Source organism: Dermacentor silvarum, chromosome 10 (genome assembly GCF_013339745.2).
Source record: "Dermacentor silvarum isolate Dsil-2018 chromosome 10, BIME_Dsil_1.4, whole genome shotgun sequence".
Classification (NCBI taxonomy): Eukaryota; Metazoa; Arthropoda; class Arachnida; order Ixodida; family Ixodidae; genus Dermacentor; species Dermacentor silvarum.
This window is the reverse complement of record NC_051163.1, coordinates 113,874,157-113,899,434: the sequence shown is the minus strand read 5'-3', so window position 1 is coordinate 113,899,434 and position 25,278 is coordinate 113,874,157. Positions and strand designations below refer to the sequence as shown.

At 46.6% G+C, this 25,278-nt stretch overlaps 1 protein-coding gene across 1 annotated transcript; it reads left to right on the top strand.

Moving 5' to 3' along the window:
- Nucleotides 1-1,304: 1,304 nt before the first annotated feature.
- LOC119431779 (E3 ubiquitin-protein ligase RING2) lies at nucleotides 1,305-1,769 on the top strand. Its single transcript, XM_037699246.1, has one exon. It carries the CDS (start codon nucleotides 1,305-1,307, stop codon nucleotides 1,767-1,769), a length of 465 nt encoding a protein of 154 aa, XP_037555174.1.
- Nucleotides 1,770-25,278: the final 23,509 nt, after the last annotated feature.

Sequence of the window (25,278 nt, the reverse complement as noted above, 5' to 3'; positions counted from 1 at the left end):
TTTAACCGGTAATGGTATTCTGAGACTTTGGTCTAGTCCGCTTACATATGCCAGATACTCCGATATTGTCCCACTTTGCTTTGTCACTTGCTTGATGAGGTCACCCATCAGCATGGCGGCAGTACGGCGACTGTATAAAGCCGACGCAGGGATGATGGAAAGACGAAGACGCAACTCTATCGATGGGACGGCAAAGGCGGTACAACAGCAGCATGTAGACAATAAGATGTTCATTTTAAATTATGACGATGGTGTTAACGACAACAGCGTGAGGACGACGACATTAGGACAATGAGATGACGACGACTGTACGAGTACAATGGCAGACGACATGGGTATGGCGACCACCAGACGGAGAAGCTTGAATGGCGACAATGGCGCGACCACAGCGTCATGATGACGACGGATGCATGTTATCGTCTGTCAGATAACGACAGAATGACGAGAATGGCGTGACGACATGTGGTATAATCACGAGTGAATGATGCCAGCATTATTATACAATAGAATTACAAAAAAGGAATGAAGACGATGAATCGACGATGGGGGTGTGACGACGCCGGGATGACGGCAATGAGATAACCTTACTGAAGTCATGAGGATGATGGTGAAAGGACAATGTGAAGACGATGGCGTAGCGACAAGTGTATGACGATGACTGTGGGATGAGGATGTCTCACGACAACGGTGCATGGCAAGAGTCGGATGTCGAAACTACAACGACGGCGATATAATAACTGTGACGGCATTACGACGACGCTATGACGACGAATGCATGACGATGATCGGAAGATGACGACGATGGGTGGGAGGCACATTGGAAACGTGCCCCCCACCCAGCCTAAATTTTTGTGAACCATTATACCTGACATAAAACGACGTGCGACAACACCTGCAGCCTTCCCCCTCCCTGCAAAAAAAAATAATCCTGGTTACGCTACTGCGCATCTTTATTTTGGGGGACCTTGAAACCTCCGACGCGTATGCCGTGCATGCGCAGTAGCTACCTTGACAAGATGATGGCGGCGGGAACGTTCCTCGAGTGTAGGTGTAACTGCCATCCCTATAAAGGCAACATGATCACGCTGTTTGCATTGACGAACAGTGACGAACTTCTTAATTATATCGCTGCAGATATGACTGGTGGCGCAGGGATGGTTCCCAAACTGCACTACAAGATGCGTGACTTCTCTTCCGTTTGTATAATGCCGCGCGTACTACGTATGTCTCGCACCTTTCATCGTCTCCTATAGGTACGGCGAGAGTTGCCAGGTTTAAGACTGACTTGTCTGTTTTTGCCGAAGATGTCGTCGTCCGGTGCAGCAAACGGGACCGGCGGCAAATGGCAACTGAACCCGTACGAGCAGCAGCGAACAACTCAAAAGGTCATCACAGACGCCATGGAAGAAGTAGCCGTGCATGCTGACAGCGTTCGTAATGAGTTCACGTGCGCCATATGCCTAGGCTTGCTGCAGGACACTGTCGCCACTACAGAGTGCGGACACCGCTTCTGCGAAAAGTGCATCGCTGCTGTTCTCCGCAGGTGCAACAAAAGGTGCCCGGTATGTCGCACCAAGATCAAGTCGAAGCGATCTCTGCGACGTGACCATTGCATGGACAATATGATTGCTGTGCTCTTCCGTAACCAAGAGGAGTACTGTGCGGCCCACCTGCCTAATCCGGCTGAGTCACCAGATTGTCAGCTCGCTCAAGCAACTGAAGAACAGGGCGCCGAAGAGCTACCGAACGTGCAGCAACAAATTCGCTAGCGCCGTGAAGGCGTGAGTTTCACCAGGGACGATTGTCCCAGTTGATAGCGGCAGTGACTGGCAACGTTTCATCTACGTGGACGACTGCCACAAGCACGGCCAAAGACACGGGCGTCCAATAGACAGCACCCTCGACAACACCACTGGTGTCCACATTGGACTGTGCAGGAAAAAAATGGATTCGGATGAATTCCCGTGAATTGACAGAAGTTTCGAGTGGAAACCACGTTGTTGGCCAAGACCATACACAGGTGCCCCAAAAAGTAAAGGGAGTGCGCGAGCGGCGGCTGAAATGCATCTCCGTGCGCTAGCGTCGGCAACTCGTGCTACAGAGCATGCTCAAAAGTAATCTGCGGTGGCCGTTAGATACACATTTGACCACTGTCTCATCGATGGCTCTGGCGAAATTGCTCTGCTTCCAACGGTCGACGCTAGGGGGGCTCTTTGTACTTGCAGCAACCATTTATCGATAAAGCAGCTCTTGTCAGAATTCTTTGCTTCCTGCATGCGCGACTAGCGTCAGTGGCCGAACTTTGTTTCTCGTGGCATGCGACAATCGCCATTCGTCACCGGGAACGAACTTCGTGGTCGTGCTGTGGTTCGTCGATTTGTAAGCGCCATAGATTCCCTCCGCGTGTGGCAAATTAGCATGCTTCATTCAATGACTACAAAAATAGATTTCTGCAAAAAAATGCAATGCAGTTATTTCTTGCTAAGGAAACAAAGCTCGCCCAGAGACTCTCTGTATACACCTGCAGAAAGCAAACGCTTCTACAAAGAGCTGCTTGCCACCGCTAAGTGGTTGCTGTATGGAACGACGACGAAGTGTGTCTTTCATACAACGCTTGTACCCTTGTCTCGTTCTGTTTCTCTGCAAAATCGGGGAGCTGCCGCTCCCTTGTTGCGGTAATGGATGAAGAAGCCGTCGAGGACCTTCCTGGCGCCCAACCATCACGTCGGGTCGCGTCCAGGAAACGTGGAAATGCGTCAAGTGACACGGACAGCGAGGCAACCAAGTTGTACTCGTACTCGGACAGCGTCGACTCGTCGGACGACGATTTCACGCTTGTCATGAGCCGAACTACAAAAAGAAGACTGCTACGGAGGTCATCATCGGCAAGTGTCTCCCCCGTGAAGACAACACCACAGCGCTGGCCGTACACGATGCTCTTCATGCCCGTGGACCCTGTGTCCAATCTGCGACTCCTAAACAGGCAAGTCCTTTCTGCGTTTCTTGAGGGAATAGCACCAAATGAGATCAAAGACGTGAGAATAAACGCACGGAAGAATGTACTCGCAGTAGACGTTCTACACCGTAGTGCGCTGCAAAGCCTGCGGCACGTAACGGAGATCGACAAAGTGAAAGTGCGATTCATGATTCCTACAGGCTGCAATAGCATTGTCGGCGTCATTTATGATGTCGATATTTCTATACGAACGGACGACTTGCCTATGTTAATAAAGCCAACTACAGAAGGCACTCTTATCACGCACATCGCAAGACTTGGCAACACACGTTGCCTGAAGCTTGAGTTTGAGGGAGACAGCCTTCCCTCACACGTCAAATTTGGCCACGTCCGCCATCCAGTCCGGCCTTACGTACCGAAGCCCCTGCAATGCTACAAATGCTGCAAGATGGGACACGTAAAAGGTGTCTGTAGGAACAATCTCGTGTGCCCACAGTGCGCTGAATCTCATTCGGAAGAAGCCTGCCACGCAACTGTGTTAAAGTGCCCTAACTGCCATGGTAACCATGAGGCCTCATCCAAGGATTGCCCGCGGGTGAGGAACGAGCGAGCAGTACTCAAACGTATGGTACGGGACCATTCTACACACAGAGAGGCTGCCGCTACTCTCAGGCGGCGACGACGACATCGCCACCGAAGAGCATCACGAAGAGTTGCATCTACCGATAGATATACACCATCTTCCAGCAAAGCGGCTACCATACCAACGCCGACTTCCACAAAGACGGACACTGCGACAACGAAGAAAGGGGCAACACTCGCTCCTCCTGAAGAGTGGCCTACACTTCCACGAGCACAACCTGCCTCGAAGTCACATCAAATCGCGCCCCCCTCGATGACCTCACAAAACGCTGATGCGACGACAACTGAGGATCGCCAAGTCATAGCGATGTTGAAGTCACTTATGGACGCCATGCGCATTCTACTGAGCAGCATGAAAACGCCGTCGGCGCAGAGCGCACTGCAGGTGCAGGACACCTTGAGTCCAGTACTTGCGGCTCTAGGGTAAAACCACAGCCCGAGAGATGGCGTCGTTTCAAGAGGAGGTCAAGAATGCATCTGTCTTTCAGTGGAACGCAAGAGGGCTTAAGTCACGCATGGCCGACTTTAGACAGTTTATCTTTACGCACCAATTCACCATTATCGTGATATGCGAGCCAAACTTGTCAGCTCCCATCAGACTGTCCGGGTATGAGTGCTTTATGTCCTCTACCCACAGAGAGTGCAGCAAGATTGTTGTGTTTATACGCCGTGACTTGACTTATGTGCATCACCCAGTGCCTCCTGACGAAGTGAATCAATATGTTTGCTTGACAGTGAAGCAGAAAAAGCTCACGTTTACAATTCTTGGCGCCTACTTATGTCCAACAAGTCGCCTGGATTGTGAGCGCTTACAGGGAATTTTGACATCGACTCCATAGCCGTGGGTGATCATTGGCGACTTTAATGCCCACCATTACCTATGGGGAAGCTCCAAAGTGAACTCTAGAGGCAGAACATTGGTGTCCTTTGCCTCTGAACGCAAACTTTGCCTGTCAAATGATGGAAGCCCCACTTATCTGCGTGGATCAGTGTATAGTAGCTGCTTGGACCTTACCTTCGTTTCACGTTCGTTTTCGAGAAGAGTGCACTGGTTTTCGGATTTAGAAACGCGAGGTAGCGACCACATCCCAACTTATTTGAAGATTGAAGGTCTGGCTAGCTCCAGGTCCCCCAGAGCCGTCCAGTGCACCGATTGGCCTAAATACAAAATAATCATGGAAGACTGCTGTCGGGACGGTACCTCCTGCAACCTAGAAGGCGCGATAAAGGATGCCATAGAAACAACCACGCATTAGCCTTTGAAGAATTCTGCCCGCACCAATTTCGACATCGAACTCGAGAAACTTCGAGCAATTCGCCGTCGTGCGGAACGAAGATATAGACGCACGAAGTTCATTCATGACTTGAGATTGGCTAGACGAATACAAAAGAAAATACAGCGTCACATGAACAAGCTGGCTTCTCGACAATGGGTATCCTTTTGCGAGTCCCTGGATCCGCGAAAACCTTTATCTTTCTGCAGAAAGATAGCAATCTTTCTGCAGAAAGATTGCTGGCGAGGCAAATTCCGATGGAACGGGAACGGGGACGCTCGACCACCCACTGTTCTCACGCGATCCCCGCATGGAGTGCCCGTTTTCTATGGAAGAACTAGAAGCTGCGCTAGCTTTGTGCAGGCGTTCTTCAGCGCCAGGACCTGACGGCATTACGTACCGTGCCCTGTGTAACCTAGGAGACCAAGCTCGGAAGGCACTCTTGCTCCTATACAACGACTCCTGGCAGACGGGTACGGTTCCGCAGGAATAGAAGTCAAGTCGCCTCATTCCACTTCTCAAAGCTGGCAAGTCGCCTTTGGACATTTCCTCATACCGTCCTATCGCACTTGCAAGTTGCGTTGGAAAAACAATGGAAAGAATGATTTTAACACGTCTGGAATGGTACTTAGAGTACTATGAAATCTACCCAGACTCTATGACCGGATTCAGGTGTGGCCGTTCGTCTACAGACAACGTCGTTGACTTGGTAACATTTGCGCAACACCAGAAGGCCTGTAAACGATTATCTGCTGCTCTGTTTCTAGACGTTAAAGGGGCTTACGATAATGTCACCCATGAAGCCATCCTCGGCGCGTTAGAAGCAGTAGGACTTGGTGGTAAGATATATATGTGGGTGCGCAGCTACTTACAGAGAAGATCATTCTACGTGCACACTGAAAATGGCCCGACATCCGAGCATTACGGTAGCCGAGGAGTGCCTCAAGGCGGAGTGCTTAGCCCGACGCTTTTCAATCTAACCCTCATTGGATTAGTTGACAACCTGCCAAGCACTGTACAACTTTCCATCTATGCGGACGACATCTGCATTTGGGCATCAGGTGTAACACGACTTCAGCTTCGCGCTCGGCTTCAGAAGGCAGCCACAATGACATCTTGCTACCTTCGTCAACAAGGACTTCAAATTTCAAACCCAATCACGACGCACATTGCCGTTGAGACAATGCGTACGCATCTCAGACACTATGATAGGACCCCTTCCCACCACCTGGCGAGCCTCACTGCTGAAAGGACCTGCTCGACATTTAGCGCTACTGTCAGTGCACATCGTGCATCGTTTACTTCAGGGTACGCACCTGCGGCCAAGCCAGTGCTTCCTCCGTGGTGTTTGGGCCGTCCACAAGTACATATAACGATTCCAGGACTACAGAAGCAATCAGATGTATCGGCCCCTGCTCTAAAACAACTGAGCGTACTCCTCTTGCATGAAAAGTACAGAAACCACGTGCACATCTATACCGATGGATCGACTACGTCGTCCAGTTCTGGTGGTGCGGTGGCTATACCAACGCGAGGAATAACACTGCGATTCAAGACATCGCATGACACGACCTCAACGGCAGCAGAACTAACGGCTCTGCGTCACGCACTAGAATTCATTGACTCTGAAAGACCTACAAAATGGGCTTTGTTTTCAGACTCAAAACCGGCATTACAGTGCGTGCAGTCAGTTCTTCGACGCGGCTGTCATGAACAGTTGACATACGAAACAGTGAAACTTCACCATCACGTCCAACAAAAAAGCCACGAGGTTGTATTTCAATGGGTACCTGGTCATTGTGGAATCAGTGGCAATGATTCCGCAGACAACGCTGCTCGCACATCACACCAAGAAGAGCTCCGCGTTCCAATTCCACTTTCGAGGACAGACGCCGCAAGGCAGCTTCGACACCTGGCACGCAGTCTCTCACTGACCGAGTGGAACTCGCCAAACTTACGATTAACACGACTGCATCAATTAAACCCGTCACTGCAACTCCGACCTCCATTCGGACTTCCTCTACGTGAAGCTTCACTTCTCTGTCGCCTTTGGTTAGGAGTTGCCTTCACAAAGGCATACTCTACATTAATTGGAGTGACCGACAGTGCAGCATGCGAGGTCTGCGGCACCGACGAAACTATTGACCACCTGCTGTGCCACTGTCCACGATATGCTCAAGAAAGACAAGATCTTGCTAACGCGTTAAAAAAACTGGACGATCGGACGCTTTCCGTGCAGGTGCTGCTGGAACACTGCCCCCATCGCTCGTCGGCCCATAAAGCGGTGAAGGCACTTTTGTGCTTCTTGAGGACGACGGGCTTGTGTCAACGTCTGTGACTATTAGTGCACTAACACACGCGTCAGCGAACTAACCGCTCATTTCTCTTCTTTCCTTCCCTCCTCTCTCTCCCTGTCATCTTTGTGTTCCCTCTTCCCATTCCCCCGGTGTAGGGTAGCCAACCGGACGTTATCCTGGTTAACCTCCCTGCCTTCTGCCTTTCTCTTATTTCCTTCCTGCTGCAAGCCCAAAGAACTCCCCTAGTGGCGCCCTTTAGAATAACCTTTCTTTCGCCTGAGCCGTCGATGAGGCAATGCTGAAAAGCGCATCACACGGCTACCACATATTACTTTTGCGCATGCGTTGAAGCGCGAGCTGCCGCCGCTAGTGCACAGAGATGCAGTTCAGCCACCACTCGCGTGCTCCATTTATTTCTGGAACACCTGTACATCGTAAAGAAGCCTATTTTCAACATACTGACCTAGCTCAAACAGAAAACTCGACACACGGTATCCGCGGATATTTTGATGCTTCAGGAGACAGACCCACCGCGATTAGTTGACGACATGTCTGGCGCAACTGGGGTCAAGCCCAGCGCCGTCTCCTCGCCGTCGCAGGACTACAACGACGACGTAGGAACCATGTTGAAGCCGCGTCCGGTCGTCTTACTCAAAAACCGAAGGACTGAGACTCTCTACTCGACAACCATACACGCTAGGATGCAAGCCCTTTCCTCTCGCCTCGACGTGCGACTCGTTCCGGAGAACGCGGTATCGTACCACCGATGCACCCCAGCTGAAGCACACTGCAGGTACGCGACCACTGGGGAAGGCAGCGGTAGTGCACTTCACACACGTGAACACCGGGAAAGGCGACCGACGATGCTGCTGACAGATTCCAAGAAGAACCGCTGAATGCAACCGTTCCGCTGAAAGCTGGAATCTTGACTTGGCTGTGATCGATAGGCCGTGTTTGTGTGGAAATTTAAAGCGAAACTTTCTAGGCGAACACTCCCGCACCTTGCTCACAGTGGTTGCTGCTGATGCCTTACCGATATCTCGCACACAAATTAGAGTAACACAAATAAAAGACTGCATAAATATTTAAAAAAAAGAAATACTACCACCAAGGTGGGATCGAACCAATTTTCGGCACAATAGCTCGTTGTTTTACCCATTAAGCCATAGCCGAACTTTATTTTTGCGTTGAAAGGCACACGCATACTGCTTTCGTGCCAAAGCTAAGCAGCTGTTTCAGACAATTACCACGTGCGTCAAGTTGCACAGCACGTGTGCGTCCGCCAGTTTTTATTTTGGCCACAGGGGATAGCTTGAATTAGACGAGAATAAAAGATTCGTGGGGCCGCAACAGTCATATGGGGACAGATTACCAGCGAAGCTGTTAACTGCATAAAGTACGAAATCATACATTTTTTTTTTTCATACGGCACCACACTGCGCCGACACAAGCGCCGCCGCTGTCACCAGACTTCCCATGCATCTGCCGCAACCACTGCTGCAGCCGCGCCGGCACCTCCGAAGCGCGTGACGCTATAACGAGAGAAGCGCAGGCAACCCCCTCCCCCCCTACCCGCCTCTATTGCAACGCCATAAAGAATAGGCACTCATTTTGTAGTGAAAGGTTGAGATTAGATGAAAATAAATACAACAATGATTTTCACATACATACACTACATACATACATACATACATCATACATACATACATACATACATACATACATACATACATACATACATACATACATACATACATACATACATACATACATACATACATACATACATACATACATACATACATACATACATACATACATACATACATACATACATACATACATACATACATACATACATACATACATACATACATACATACATACATACATACATACATACATACATACATACATACATACATACATACATACATACATACATACATACATACATACATACATACATACATACATACATACATACATACATACATACATACATACATACATACATACATACATACATACATACATACATACATACATACATACACGTTCAGCTAATCGGGTAGTGCAGGGGGTCAGTGACATCAAAGTGTGGCCTGCCGTAGTTGGTGTCCTCACCTTTGCAGCATACCCCCCCCCCCCCCCCCACGTGCCTGCCGGACTACCACTGCCTAATATGCAGCTTCAAAACTGTTCAGAACCATGGTATACTCTGCGTCGTACAAAGCAGGCAACACTATGAAGGTTAGAGAGGCTTCCTTCAGCTGTCGCATTCGCCATCAAGAAATGGTGCGTCGCAGTTGAAAGTAAGATAGCGATCAATAAAACTTGTTGGACGAGTTCGTTCGTGATGCTGAAGCTACTGCGACAAAGACAGGCTATTATGAGACAGCATTGACACGTACGAGCGCATGTAAGATATAGGTATGCGTCATCTAATTCGATGTAACATTAAGTTTCACTTTCATATTGCGAAATATGATTAAGTCATTCACTACATTAAAGGCAATGCATATCTGACACTAAACTAGTCAGCAAGCAGATATGCATGTTTATGCGATACCTGTGGCGACAGCACACCGCTGGCGCCTAAGACCGGAAGCTTACCGGATTCTTACAGGAAGCACAAATGTGTATAAATTATAGATGGTTCGATGTACCCTTCGGTCCACAAGTTGTAGTTGTAATACACGAAGCAATTATTTAGTTGAAGGCACCGCACATAAAAAACAATTGTTCTGCTAAACACGCGGAGTGAGACTCATATGACTGCGCACTTGCATAGTGTCCGCAGCGTTGCCTGCGATGAAGATGAGAGCATAGTTTTATTTTCTACCAAGGCAGCAGCGCAGGAAAGACGAGGATGCAAGAAAGTAAACCAGATGGCACGAGCACTGAACTGAGCTTCATTGCTGATGAACCGACATTTATACGCACAATATGATGGGTTTTGTGAACAAAAGAAAAAAAATGTGTATGAAAAAGAGACAAATAAAGACATGTGATAGCATCTTTGGGCAGTCGTCGTCTAGCGTTGCACGCGTTGAAATTTCATTTGCTTGAGCTGCGCAGGAAATGAAGTTCTTTATCCATAAGCGCAGTGTGCCATTCACTGGGTGCACGTTAAAGATCCCCAAGTGGTCAAAATTTCCGGAGACTCCCACAGCGGCGTGCCTCATAATCATATCGTGGCTTCGGCAGGTAAAACCCCAGAATCAAATAAAATCCAAAATCGCAAGTGAAATGGTGTTGGTACAATTGTATCATAGCTTTAAGGTTTCTTCCTCTTCTAAAATTTCGCGCGTAGTTTTACTGTGGTTTCTGCTCACGATCGTTGATTTTTTTTTTCAAAATGTGGCACGCAGCCACAGTCCCTGCAGAGGATAAATGGCCTGGAGATAAATTTTTTCTCAATCTCTCAAGCTGCTTTGAGGTAGCTTTACTGCAGGCTGCCGCCATCATGTACACTTTGCTAGTAAAATAAAGCAATCCAATCCAAAGTGTGGTCTACGTTGTATTTGCACTTTCTGATGCGATCGTTGAGATAACAGCTTTTTTTTATCAAACGTGCACTTTTTTTACAAGACAGTGGGATGGAGTTACGAGATTTTTGCAGCAGCTGACAAACATCTGACGGTGTTGCCCGAGGTTGCACTAAGGAACACCGTGAGGTGTTTGTCAGATAGGAGGTGTGTCGCATTCCTGTCTGGTTTTTTAGCGCTCACATGTGCCGATAATTATGTGCGTAAAGTTAGGTTGATTAGTTATATTGATAATGCACACAGAGCACGTGCATATACCTTCTACGTATATTTGGCATTTTTTTCCTTTGTTTGAACTCCTGCAATGTATTTGTTCACATTTGCATGTTGTAGGAAACTCTGGAAGCAAGTTATGCAGCATTGTGACAGGCGCTTGCTAACATCTTCTCTCAACAAGAACGTGAAGTACATTAAGCCATGTTTTGGCTCACGCACTCGTACGTAAATTAATTTCTGCATGTGTTCGGTAATAAGAAATTGTCTATTAGTCCGTTTAACTATATGGTAAACGTGTTCTGTGTAGAGCTTGCATGTGCTATACGTCTATTTTTATCGTTAAAAGATGTTTATTTTTTTTAATCTCTCGGGGCATGTCGCCCACTTCTACTTTTTAATCTCGATTACTCTCAGAGGCGGACAATTACGTGCATTAAAATTAAAAATGAATGTATCACTTCAGAGCAGAATTTTGGTAATCATATTTTAAACTAATTAGTTCATGACATCAATTTGAGATAAACGTTCACAAAGCTTGCGATGAAGCGCATTTCTGCTCCGTACATTTTTGAGCTTGAATGCATAAAAAAGGCGTTTTGTTAGAAAAAAATGGCGGGAGGGGGGTCAACCTTGTGTCGATGGCAAAGAACAGGTCGACGTACATGGTAGTGCAACTTATGTGACGATTAAATGTTGATCTCTTGATATTCTATCTCGTTTTCATGTTCATTATTCACTCATTTCGTATATTATTCGCATTGTATTTCGCACGCAATTACGTCGCCCTTTTCTTCTTTAGTGTCGACACATGCTTGAGCCATTCATCCTTATTCGGACCAATACCCACCAGAAAGCGATATACGACAGCTTGCTGTTTTACCATTTGAAGAGCGAAACAATTCACCAATTCTAGGCACGTCGTCGAAAACACCACAGGTATTGCCTTTTATATAGAATATAGTTTTTTATTATTATTAACCGTTTTTTTTTCTTTCTTATTTTGAAAAAGAGGCCAAGTGGGCCGATCCCGGAGATACTAAAGACTATGGTGCAATGTGGTACGTTTTGTTTTTCGATACTAGAGCTAATTACGCCCGCACCGTTAATTTTATCTACTCTTCGACTAATTCTCCCTTCTTGCGGGCACTGGCGAAGCCGTTCTCTAGCCACCATTGCCTCGCGGGAACCCTGTTTAGCCAAAGCGAAGTCACTCCTTTTTTTTTTTTTCAATATGAGTTGTACGGCGGCTTCGCCTCAGCATACCTCTGTCTACGGCGGTGCACCCTTTACAGGAATAACTTCGACTATATTGGCGTTAATTATTACCGCACCACTTTTTAGTGCCACGAGCACCGAGCGACACTCTTTGTTTATTGCGCAGCAACTTCCGGTTAGGGACCGACTTCCGGTTTGTCACAGAGGTGGGAAGAAATTAAAAACAAATCATAGACAAATAAAAACAGGTAGATATCGATAGTTCTACCTATGGTTGATGATAGATATGACATCACAGCACAGGTTTAATGCAGTAAAGAGCTAATTAAGTGTCAGGAAAAATTAGAAACAATTAAGGGAACTCTAATTGCCGTACATCAAAGCACACAATCGTACACTTTAGATACCTACCGCATCAGTACAGGTTCCCGTGAAACTCCAAGACCAGAGGTGACGTCACGTTTAAAGCAGGGTTACCCGATCATTACTAATAAAAATAAAAACAAGCTAATTAGAGCTACACACACCCTGACACAGATTGAACGCCTGCCTAACACAGCGGAGGAGTGACGTCAGTCCCTCTTCACTCGTATCTCCTCTCCCGGCGCGCACTTGCTTCTTCGCTCACTCGTGCGCACCAGCTGCGCTCTGGCGCTCGTTACATGCTCTCACGTCAGCGGCGCAATGGCGCGTAAGGTGCGCTTCGTGCGCCGTCCGCTGGGGGGCTACGCGTCGCGCCCTCCTTCGCTCCCTCGCCCGCTCCTCTGTGTGCGTGGCGGTTTCCCGATCGTTCCGTTCACCTTGGAAGTAGACGACGAGGACGCCGAGCCTGGTGCAGTGTAGTGTAGTTTACATCTAACCCAAACACTACACCAGGGTACACCAACGCCGAGGTGCGAGTGCCACTAGCAGACACCTAAGTCAAGCATTATAGGGTCATTTCTCAATTTTGTTTTCTACTCTGCAAACTAATTACCGCTTCTTGTCTCTTTGACACCTCCGCTTTGATATTTTTTTGCGACTCGCTGCGAGGCCCTGGAGTATCGAAAGAGCCGTTTTTTTTTTCTGGAAGTGGTTACAACACATTGGGATCTCAGATACGCCAACCCGGACTGAGGTACCTTGTCTCCAAAAGGTAAATGAAACACTACATTTCTACTGCAAGTTTGATAGGGCTTATCTCAAAACGTCTGCTTCTTTCAAAATTAGTTCTAAGTGGAAGTGTCTAGTGAAATCACTGCCTTTATTTCGGGTATTGCAATATGTGCGCAAAAGTAACCACTCAGAAAGCTGATTAGTGATTGTTTATTAATTAGGCAATTATAAATTTCGATTTCGAGTGTAATTAACGTCCGCTGTGTTAAGAAATCCAGTTCAATGAGAGAAATTGTGTTATATGCATCTGCGATTTTTTTAATTCTGTTAACATTAGAAAATAAAACATTACGTGTTTTCTCTGCGGTTGCGTGGAAAGTACGTTCAAGAAATGTGATTACTGGAACGGCAATAATAATCGCTTCGCGGGTACTGTGGCTTACCTCGGTCATCAAACCTGCTGTGGAGCCTCAGCCACGGTTTGACCCTGAACGCAGTGGCTGGTTTCCCATAATGGCAGAATGCAAAAAAACAGCAAGAAAATGCTTCTCTACCGAATTTAGTCGCATGTTTAAAGACACTAAAGAGAGACACTGGGTCAGAATAAATTGATAAAGTGCTCTTGAAGACCTCTACTTTCATCAATTTCGTGGTAATAGGTTGATTATTTGAAGAGATACCCACGAAACATAAAACTTCCAGAAAACTTCTTGAAATGACTTGAAAGGCGTGTAGACATCTCGGTATATTATGAAATGTTGAATAAACATTTGTGGCAATAGGTTTTTGAAAGCGTTTTCAAAACGTCCACTTCGAAGAGCATATTTGGTTATTGTTGTTACAAATGGCTGTTGTTGTTAGTTCTCTTATAAATTATTGCGATTACTGATGTCGAAATCACTCACAAATGGAAATAAAGGTCTAAAAAAGTCCCAAGAACTTCCTTCAAGAAGTTTTCTAGACATTTATAACGTGGCGTTATAGCCCACAGGGTGTTATCTAGAAGTACACAGCTAAATAACGTTTCAACTGACACCTCCCTTAGACGTTTCGCTTATCCATTAAAAAAGTGTTTTAGACGTTCTTTAGCTGTTTCTGTGTTTCCTGGGAAAATGACAGTAAAAATTCAGAGCCCTTCCACTACTGTGAAGATGGAAGCCAGCGAAGCTGTGACTGGTCTCGAATAGTGAATATTGCCCCTACGATCAGAATGGGAGTATCGTCGTTGGGCATCACCCTACCGAACATGTCTATTATGAACGTTCCAGTTGCCCAAGCAAAAAATGAGCTTGGCAGGAAATCGGGCAGACGCTCATGGCCAGTTAAGGAGACGAAGGCCCGATCTCAGCCATCTCGGTCGGGCCGGGCTCGGTTCTTGCACGTGGTAAATTTTTTTGGCCGGCACTCGGCATTCGGCCAACGTCATGGACGGTGGTTATTTCATTGTGACCGTGGTTGGCCGCCATACGGGCCGCCGACTTCCACACGACGGTCACAATGTAACTTGTCCACGGCCAGCATTCTTTTTACGGTATCTATATGTAGGCTTTTTTTACTAATATGCACTGAGTGCTTTTTTTTCTTATTATGCCGATTTTTAAGGCCCCTGGCGCAGATACCAAATATACCGCTACTTCAACAGTTACCTCAACTGCAGACATTAAATTCTGGATAAGTTGCAAGTGCAGCAGCATTTTATTGAATGAGTCGCGCTAATTATATCTTTAATTATAATCGAGGCCATCAGCGCGCAGGACCTATTCAATCGGAACCAATTTTGTAACCAGCACCAATTTCGAGATATACGAAGTCAAAGTCAGCAAAATGAGTTGGTGTCCTCATTACCCTTTAGCATTGCATATATTCGCAGTCGGAGTCATGAGGGAGGTTCGAGAACAAAGAAGCTCGAGAACAAGTTAAGGACCGCACAAAGAGCGATGGAACGAAAAATCTTAGGACTAACGTTAAGAGACAGGAAGAGAGCGGTGTGGATCAGAGAACAAACGCGGATAGCCGATATTCTAGTTCACATTAAGCGGGAGAAATGGAGATGGGCAGGCCATGTAATGCGTAGGATGGATAACCGGTGGACCATTATGGTTACAGAATTGATACCAAGAGAAGGGAAGCGCAGTCGAGGACGGCAGAAAACCAGGTGGGATGATGAAGTTAGGAAATTCGCAGGCGCAAGTTGGAATACGCTAGCGCAAGACAGGGCTAATTGGAGATCGCAGGGAGAGGCCTTCGTCCTGCCGTGGACATAATATAGGCTGATGATGATGATGATGATGATGATGATGATGATGATGATGATGATGATGATGATGGTGGTGGTGGTGGTGGTGGTGGTGGTGGTGGTGGTGGTGGTGATGATGATTATATTCGCAGTGCAGCAAGAAAATGCAGATGACACCAAGGCATTTTTGCCCCATACTTTGACGTATATCTTGAAAGTTGTACTAGTTACAAAAGTGGTTTCAACTGAATAGACCCTGTATGTTAACGGGGTCATTTCTACCATTGCAACATGTGCACTAAAGTTAATGATTAAAAATATGATTAGCACGATTTTGTCAATTAGCAACTTATGCACTACTACTCATTTAGAAAGTAATGTCCACCTGTTAAATGCAACCCAGATGAAGAAACGGAATGCTGCTATCTTCAACAAGAGTTAAAAAGTTGTCACAGTTTCACCCGAAAGGCGAAGCATCAATTGCGATAGCAAATTAGTAGAGAGCTATACAGAGTAAGGATAGTAGTTTTATCAGCTGTATAAACTTAGACATGCAGCAGCACCAGCAACTCGCGGAACTGTTGTCGATGCCGTCGGCGTTTTGCCCGCGTTCGCACCGAACGCGCGCGGCGTTGGTGACTGTTGCCGGTGCCTCTGCGGGCGGCTCGGAGGTTTTCGACGAGATCAGAATGGGCACTCGTCGAGATGCGTCGGAAAACTTACCCACCTTCTCGCCTCGCAACGTTTTTTATATAAATACGCATTTGGTGCCGCAGCTAAACGTCGCCTCCCCTCCCTTTCTCCCTCCCGTCCCCCCACGGCCTTTCGCGCGACGGAAAAAGTCGCGTTTGCTCTCTATCTCTCTCTCTCTCTCTCTATATATATATATATATATATATATATATATATATATATATAGGTGATTGTAAAGGAGGAAAGAGACGCTGAATTCTGCAGCCCTTTAGGGAGCACGGCGCAGAACGCGCGTTTGCTCTCCGACGTGCGTTCGCTCCCCGTGAAAGCGCACGTCCCTCGCGCCCTTTCACTCGCACATGCAGCGTCCGGAGCGCGGCGACGATTTCATCGCCGTTGGCGTCATACGGAACTTCACGGCGACGGCGACGCCGACGGCAGAAATCCGCTTTGGAGTGTCCATATAATTGCTATCGCAATAGAAGAAGATAGTTTGACATAAGAAAGGACACCCTATATAATTAGCTATTCAATTCATGCATACACGTTTATGTTCTGAAGCGCGCTATATATAGAAGGCGAGCGATTTGTAGACTAATTCTCACTACAGTTGATTTTTGTCGACTTTTATTGAACTATTTAGACACAAACACAACAGAAACAGGAATACTTTGTAGTGAAAGGCTTTAATAGTAGGTTAGTGGTTGTAACAAACATAAAATGTTAATTAATCAATGACAGTCTTGTATGGGTACTTGAAAATGTCCTTCCTTGAATTGCGTAAGCCCATTTACCAAAAAAACTGTGCAGCCAGGTCACTGGACTGATTCTGTTCTGATCCTGCTCTGGTATCTGAAATAAAGACATGTACTACGTAAGTTTCAGAAATGGGACATGTATAACTTTTGTTTCGGTGTTGAATATCGGACCAGATGCTTCGTGGCCTCTCAATAACTCTTTAATATGAACAGGTTCTGACAAATCTAAGATTTTTTCATGACAAAACCTAAATACGCATCGCACATGCATGCCCAGTCTCACATTATTTAGCCTCAAAACAACCGTCGCGAAAATCTGACGCTAGCGAGGCGAAATTCACCTTTCTTCAAATTACCTTAGGCGGGTCACCCCGACAGCAACCTACGTATACATACACAGTGCGCACGTCTTATACAGGGGGTCCCAACTATCATGCACCAAGATTTAAAAATATGCAAATACCACGTAGCTGGACAGAACCAAGGTAATATCGTTTGCCGTCGCTTGGAGATAGATACTCAGATTATTTTTGCATTCCGCCTAATCACATAATTAGTCTTAATTAATTTACCTTCTCAAATATTATAATTACATAAAAAGTGTCAATGAAAAAATTGTAGAGCAACATGAAAAACTCCCGATACAGCTTTCTGTTTCTCAATGCGTGTTACATAAAAGCGTTTTTCTGAGTGTGAAAGAAGCCCCCGAATACGCGCAAAGTGCCTCGTGTGGCGAATCGCGCGGCAATTTTGCATGTATTCGCGGGCTTCTTTCAAGCTCAGTAAAACCCTTTTATGTAACACGTATTGAGCATCAGAAAGCTGTATCGGGAGTTTTTCATGTTGCTCTACAATTTTATCATTGACACTTTTTATCTAACTATATTATTTGCGAAGTTAAAATAATTAAGACTAATTACGTGATTAGGCGGAATCCAAAAATAATCTGAGTATCTTGAAGCGACGGCAAACATTACCTTGGTTCTGTCCGGCTATGTGGCATTTGTATATTTTAAATCTTGGTGCATGATAGTTGGGCCCCCTTGTATAGTACGCTACGGGCACTGCATGTACACGTCGGTGCTCAATGCATATCACGACGCACCTGAAGTCGCTTAATTCGCGTGCACGACAAGCTTTGGCATGCAAACTCTTGCACATTGACTGCAGCTCCAGAAACCACAAGACATGACATTTTGGTCGCGCTGTTGAAATGTCACTTTCAACAGATCGAAAAGCGCAGACGAGCTCTCGAAACAAAGAAACGTAGCCTTACGCGCTCTCCTTCCAAATTAACGCTACAAAAGATAGCTAATAGCATAAAAAATACGTGCTACTTATGAGTGAACGTGGATGACCGTAGGATGGGAAAATCCGTAGGCTGGAAATGTCCATTTTTCGAGAACAAGAAGCCCAGCGCCATAGTAACCGTACGAAGCTGCGCCGTTCAAGCAGCCACTGAACGTCTCTTCCCGCCAAAAGCTCCCCTGAACAGCCACCATCTACACGCCTGCCTCTTGCCGGTTTCTTCCTCATGAATACTGCCTGAACCGACTGCCACAGACGGTTGAGGCGACTTCTTACTCTCTATTCTTTCCGCGCCCCAATCCACCCCCACCCCCGCCGGAAGTCCGCGCCGAATAGGCGGTGACTTCTATTCGGGCGCCGACTAGGCGGCGGGCGGGGCATCCTATATGATCGGCCAGCAGCGTCAGGCCAGCGTGAAGCCGACGTCTCCGGCCAGCCAAAACTTTCGTGCTCGGCATTACGCAGCCCTACGCATCCGGGCCAGGATCCGTGGCCAAGATAGCGCCGACGGGGTCGGCAACATAAGTCGGCCTTTTTACGGCCCAAACTCTTCAAGCCGACATGCTCGACTCCCAGCTATCTGCCGAGCATCGCCCGATGGTCGGCCCTCGGCCAATTTCACTTGGGTGAGAAACTCGCGTTGAAACCTGGCCGTCACACCGGGGAAATTTGCGCTAGCGTTGCCGAGGCGTGCACCACTGTTGTCGGGTTCCTGGAGGTCCAGACGACGCTGACGTTTGGCCTCAACGTCGCGCTCCCTCAACTCGGGGTTTGCGGCTCTTCGCTGACGTTTCGCCTGGGCTACGGAATGTCTCAAGCTTGAATTGGCATGTCGACAAGTCCTTTCCCGAGCGCGTTCGCGGCGGCGTTGCTGAAACGCGTTAGAACACGTCGTCAGCTGCTCATGAACTGCTCATACCCACGTAAACGCGGCCTCCCTATTACGACGACAGAAGAGAAGAAAAATTATAGGCTGGAAGCATAGAGAAAGAAAAAAACTTTTTTTTATTTCTCTATGCTGGAAGGATTAACGGCAACGCAGCCCGCTGTGGAAGCAGACGACGACGACGAACGCGGGAGAAGCTGCGAAAGACGACGACGCTCGAGCCAATGCTGATGATGATAGCTTTTTTTTCCTACACGCGGACACGATCCTGGAGGAACTAGCCCCTAACAGCTTCGGTGTACAACTTTATTTTTGAATTTCGCGCCGGAACCCCGGTAGGTCAGTGTGACGTCACCGTTTTAGAAGTACATATCGCATTTCGGCCGTTGATTTTGGGTAACAGCTTTCTGAAACTTCGTTCAATCCTTGGCTCTTTTAGAATAGAACGTTGTCAATTTTCACCGATAAATAATTTAACCGGGCCAGAGCAAACAGCGTCAAAATCCATGACGTCACGCAAACTGGTGTGGGAATTGTAATGCGGCGGCGCCACGGTCTTCCGTCTTGACGTTCACCAAAGTATACTCCGGTGACGCCAGAGACGTCGACTCAAGAAGTTTTTTAGATGTTTTTGTCGGAAAATGTGCGACATGCTTGGGCGTGCGTGTGAAAGTGAAAAAGATTTAAAATTCGCGTGCCCGACGCGCAGCGTTACATTCCGTGCCACTTTAACAAGCCATATGCAATCCGTTAACGTCGCATCATATAGCCATTCGCTGCTTTCCCCCTTTGGGTGAACAAGCAGAAAACGCCTGCAGGGTTATTTCATTCCTTTCCGATTTTTTCACTTGATGAGTCTGTCACGACAGTCGAAGTTTAGAAAAAAGAAAAAAATGTCACAGTTTCGCCCTAAGGGCAAAGCAATGAATGCGATAGCAACACAGCAATGTCATACGAAGTAAGGTGAGCGGCTTTGGTAGCAATATGAATTGTAGTAAACATGAGCTGATTAAGTAAGCAGGTGTGCTGCGGCGTAAGTAGACCGACATGAAGAGAGACTCGATGACCACGAGAAGGCGCGTGTGAAACGGTGGTGTTGATGAGAAGCGCTTCCCGTGGGCAGCGCGTGCGAAGGGACACACCTGTAGCGCTGCACTGCCGATCCGGGCAGCATTGCGTGTGTAGCGTGCGTTGGAAAATGTGGCCCGACTATTACGAACTGAATGAACAAGCGTGGTGTGAGCGCGCACAAACACGAAGAGATCACACTGAATGACAGCAGACAACGACTGTCAAAACGCTGGCAGCAAGCATACGCTGCAGCGGGCGAAGGTACGTGCGGTCTATTGCTTCAACGGAAACTGAGCGGCGAATGCACTTAAAGGTCAGAGCCGTGTGGAGATAAGAGACGGTGCGAGCGAGCGACGAGCGCGGTTGTTGGCAGAGAAGTGCGCCCCCCCCCCCCCCCCTTGCTCCCTCGGCGCTGGCTTCCTGCTTCCTTGCTTGCGCGTGGGAGATTGAGTGCGTTCGCTCTCCGTGATAGCGCGCGTCTCCGCACGCTTCCTCTCGGGCATACGGCGCGCGGCGAAGATTTTATACTTGATGAGTCTGTCACGACAGTCGAAGTTTAGAAAAAAGAAAAAGAAAACGGCCGGGCGCACACGTGCGCGCCCGTTCAGCGTCTTTATCATAGCCGTGCTTTCCTTTCCCTTTGCGTGAACAAGCGGTGAAGAAGCCGGAATTGCGATACCAGCTATCGTCACCAACAGATCTGGCCGCGCGCAGTCGCAAACGTGCGCTCCGTTTGAGCGAACTGCTATCTGCACTTGGACCGCACCACGGGGTCGCGCTGAAGTTTCCGCGAGCGATTCAAAGGGCCGTGCTCATGCTAGCAAGCGTTCGCTCGCCAGTGCTCATGCTTCTCTTCCCAAGTCTTTTGCTCACGTTCAAGACTTGACCAGCGCCTGCAGATACGGTGCAGTTCCCTACGGTACGTATACGTTTACCTGCTACAACTTGCACGCCACTTTTGTTTTGGCGGGCCCGTGCTGGCACGAAGTTTAGACTCGAATATATTTGCATGCACGGTATGTAGCAGAACGTTCTGCTGTGATCTGCGAGGTAAAGCTGGAGTTTCACATAAGTGGTTGAATGATTACAGAAAGTCTAGCTGCGTGTGGCCTTCAAGATGGCAGCAGCATGCTGCATTGCGTAGTATACCGGGGCTTTGCTCTCTTGGCTTCTCCTCTGTGTAGCTTCCAGCACGCTAGCAGGCAGGAAAATAGTCTTGCATTGGCGTGGTAACTTCACTTATAGTTGGAGGATTGGAAAAATTTTTGTGGCATGAGATTTGTGAGACGACGTCCTTTAATAGTGAGGTCATTCTACGATTGGTTCAGTGTTTAGGGTCCCTTTAGGAAGAGAATGGTTTTATTGACATGTGGTACAATACCGCAGTGATATTGTAAGAGACACTCGGAAGGAGCAGTTGCCGGCCTTGATTGTCAGGCTAAGCCCACCTGTTGCTACAAACCACCAACACCACTACTTGAATAAAAGGAGCATACTCTTGTCAGAGATTTGTTTGCAAACCATCTAACTGCTAATGACCTACTGCAAGTCCTGTGTGGATCAAACCATTTGCCAGTATAATTTCACTCTACAGTAGCTTTTTTCATATCATATCTGCAACGTAATTCTGAACGTCATCGTACAGCATAAGATTTTGTGAGAAAATATTGCTTAAATTTATAAAGTAAATGTGACCGAGGAAAAAACAACGGCACATAAGTTGCTATTTGTAATACCGAATGGCACATCTTTATTGTAAATCAAGTGCGGCTTACTCACTTTTTTCTTCACTGTTCTATTACAGAGCAAACTTCTGTGGGCAGCCAGCGGTATCCAAGAGGGAAGGGACCTGGATTGCTGTGGTTACTGCAGCTACGTCTTATTTTCTGTGGCAACCTTTTCTATTGTATTAAAAAATTTTGTAAAATAATTCTGCATGTCCCTTAATTTATTTGTCAATAAAGCCACTTTCTCACAAGGTGAGGTAATTTTTTTCTGCATGTTATGTTCATTTGCTTTGGATGTGTATTGCACATTTGATATACGTTAAACAATTTATTGCAATAGGTTATTATAAATAATATAATGTAATGCTTCAATTTAATATTCAGTTCTATATCGTAACATGTGTACTATGAAGTTAGCATACGGATGCATGGTATGCTGAAGTGGCCATTAATTTTCCTTACCACGTCACTGTAGAATGACAATCTTATATGCTGCTTTAAAGACAGCTATAAAACTCTGCATATTGTTTCTGAAGCCATTATACGTTATGACTTCGGAAACAATATGCAGGCTTTTATAGCTTAATTAAGAATTTTGTTAGATGTCCCCAGAATTATGTTACAATTTATAACAAAATTCTGGGAATGTCTAATAAAATTCTTGACTTGTTCTTGTCAAGAAGTTTATTAGCCAACTTTTAGCGTAATGTTAGCAGGGCTTACTGAAGTATCTGTAGACGTCCACGGCTAGAAAATGTCTTGACCAGGATAGCTACTAGACTTTTGAATTATCCGTTCAAGGCATCTTTTAGACATGAAATAGCTGCTTGTGTGTTTCGTGGGGAGTGGCTTTTTTTCGTATAAAGGGAGGGTAATTTAGTAACGCGATAGCGCTTAGGGTCCCATGTCGCAGAAAAACCGGCGTCGGCAACCGGCGTGTGATCGCGGGTGGCAGAGAAAATCATCCAACCACATCGACCGCGCAGGTCCTCCACGTGGTGCAAGGTTTCGGTGAACAAAAATTGAATTTCTCACAGTGAAATCCGTCAGAAAAATGGTAAAGTACGACTTTACCATTAGGCGTCGGATTCGCCGTGAGATTGTTTACCAATCGGCGACGGATTGTAATTTGAATGTACGAGAAAACCTAATTCTGCTACGAGGAAACTCAAACACAAACCCCTTTTCCAGCATTTCTACCAGACCTGCGCGCGTCGGGGCAATAGAAAACAATTAATACAATAATAGAAAAGGTGCTATTAGACCACTTATACTGCCCCTGGAAAAACGACTTTCCAGCAATGCATTTCAGTTTAAAAGTGAAGCCGACTATAAGGGGATCGGTGTCAGCCTTGGGGCACTCTAACGTAAAATGATTCCAAACTGTTTTGATTCCAATTTCTGCAATCAGCCTCTACGATTGGTCAAAACATTTTCGGGCCACTCCCTAACTTCGCCTGTCTGTCACGCGACGTCACGAAAACCGCGATAGCTCCCCATCTGATAAAAAGTCTATACACTGATTATACATGATTAAACCGCACAAAAGAAAAATAATCATTCCTGATTCGACGCCTTTTCACCATTAGCCCTCTGCTATTGGTCCAATGTTTTCTGGCTATGCCCACTTCGCCTGTCTGTCACGCGACCTCACAAAACCGTGAAAACTCACCACGTCAAAGCAACAAAATGCATTAATATACCAAACAAAACTGAATTTTTTTTAATCGCCACAGACTGCCCCGTTCCGAAAGGAATAGAAGAAGGCTGCCTTGGTCTTTGTAAGCTGGCTTTCCCACGTTCAGTGTTGCAGTGAATGAAGCCTACTTGCCGTATGCGAACGATGCGATGCGAACGGGTCCCGATAACGCTATCGCGTTCTACTCTTAAAGGCGAAGCTTAAGCGTCCTCCATTTTTTTTCTTTAGTGTCGTTCTAAGTAACCCTAAGAGGTGGTAATAAATACTGAAACCCCATGGCATATTTTATAGCCCGCGTGCTGCTTTGGGCGGTAAGCACCCTAATTTGATTGATGCCAATTCCTTTCTCACACCAAAGTGCACTGTGCATTCATTGGTGCACTGACACAGTGCCTCTCGCGCATGACCACGGTTCAAAAAAATGTTTCCCTTCAGCAAATCCTCGATAAGTGAAAGCTGGTTTGTCATTAGAATGCACTCTGTAATTAACCATCCACAACACAGATACAGGTGTACAATAATGGCCTTAGTGCAGTTCAGAGAACACTTCTAGGTGGTGGCTCTGCTAGTTTGAATGTTTAGAACATACCTAAATGGAGTAAAAAGAGCACATCAAGGTGCTCAACATAATGTGCTGAACATGCTGTATGTACATACTCGAGTAAAGCTGCTTGTTGGTTGGTGAGTGGACCGGGAGCTGTGGCATTTTCATATGAACCTAGCTTTGTACTAAAAGTTGATAAGCTTACAGTGTTTTGGGAGAACAATGGATAAGCGTTGAAAAAAGATGTGCCATTGGTGAATTGTGTTTTGTTAACTCTGCTTGACAATAGCTTTTGTCCTGTCTTATGTTCATCTTTGCCTTCTTGAACCTCAACTTCAGAGTAACCTTAAACCAATGTTTTGAGAACCGACCTCAAAGGAACCAGTGCTGTGTGTTTCATCTCTGTGCCTCACTTCATCTTCGTTACATCCTGCACTGCTCCGTTAAAGTAAAATAAAGTTTTGCTGCAATGGAAAATTTTTCCATTTAGTTTTTATCAAATGTAGAGTTCCAGGAAAACAAATCACATCATCTCACCCTACGGGCAACCATGGTGGGATGCGAAAGCATCGCGGGGGGTGCACATCGAGTTTCCGTTTCGTTTCACTTGGCAACACAATCCAATGAAAGTTATAGTGAGAGAATGTATTGAGAAGAGAGGATACGTTTGTACGGGGTTGTTGCGTCTTTATTTAGACATCGTACGTTGCCTTGCCTTCGCCCGGAGCCAGGTGCAGACTCGTCGTGTTGTCGAGCAGACCTTGCACGTGTTCGCATTCTTCCTCGTCCACTGCCAACTCTGCATTTCCCCGCGTCGTAGTCATGGCTGCGTCGTCGTACACGACCGTATGGCTCATTGCGCTGAGTGCTATCCCGACTTGAACTTGATCTGCCACAGGCCACCTATAAAATTTTTGGAAACTGTTCGCTGAAACACCTTAATTGTATATAGAATTCACTCAGTAACCGAAATGATGCCAAGCTGGATTCACTCAAAATGAGAATAAATAGAAGTCTAGAAGTCATGCGCTAGCAGCGCTCATACTCGGACTCAAAGTACTAAAAAAATAAAAAAGAGTGCAGTTTGGCCGGGAAGGCGAAGCAGTATTA

What these genes read in the sequence shown, in the direction of transcription:
- LOC119431779 (XM_037699246.1), top strand. Translation starts at nt 1,305, where the DNA reads ATGTCGTCGTCCGGTGCAGCAAACGGGACCGGCGGCAAATGGCAACTG.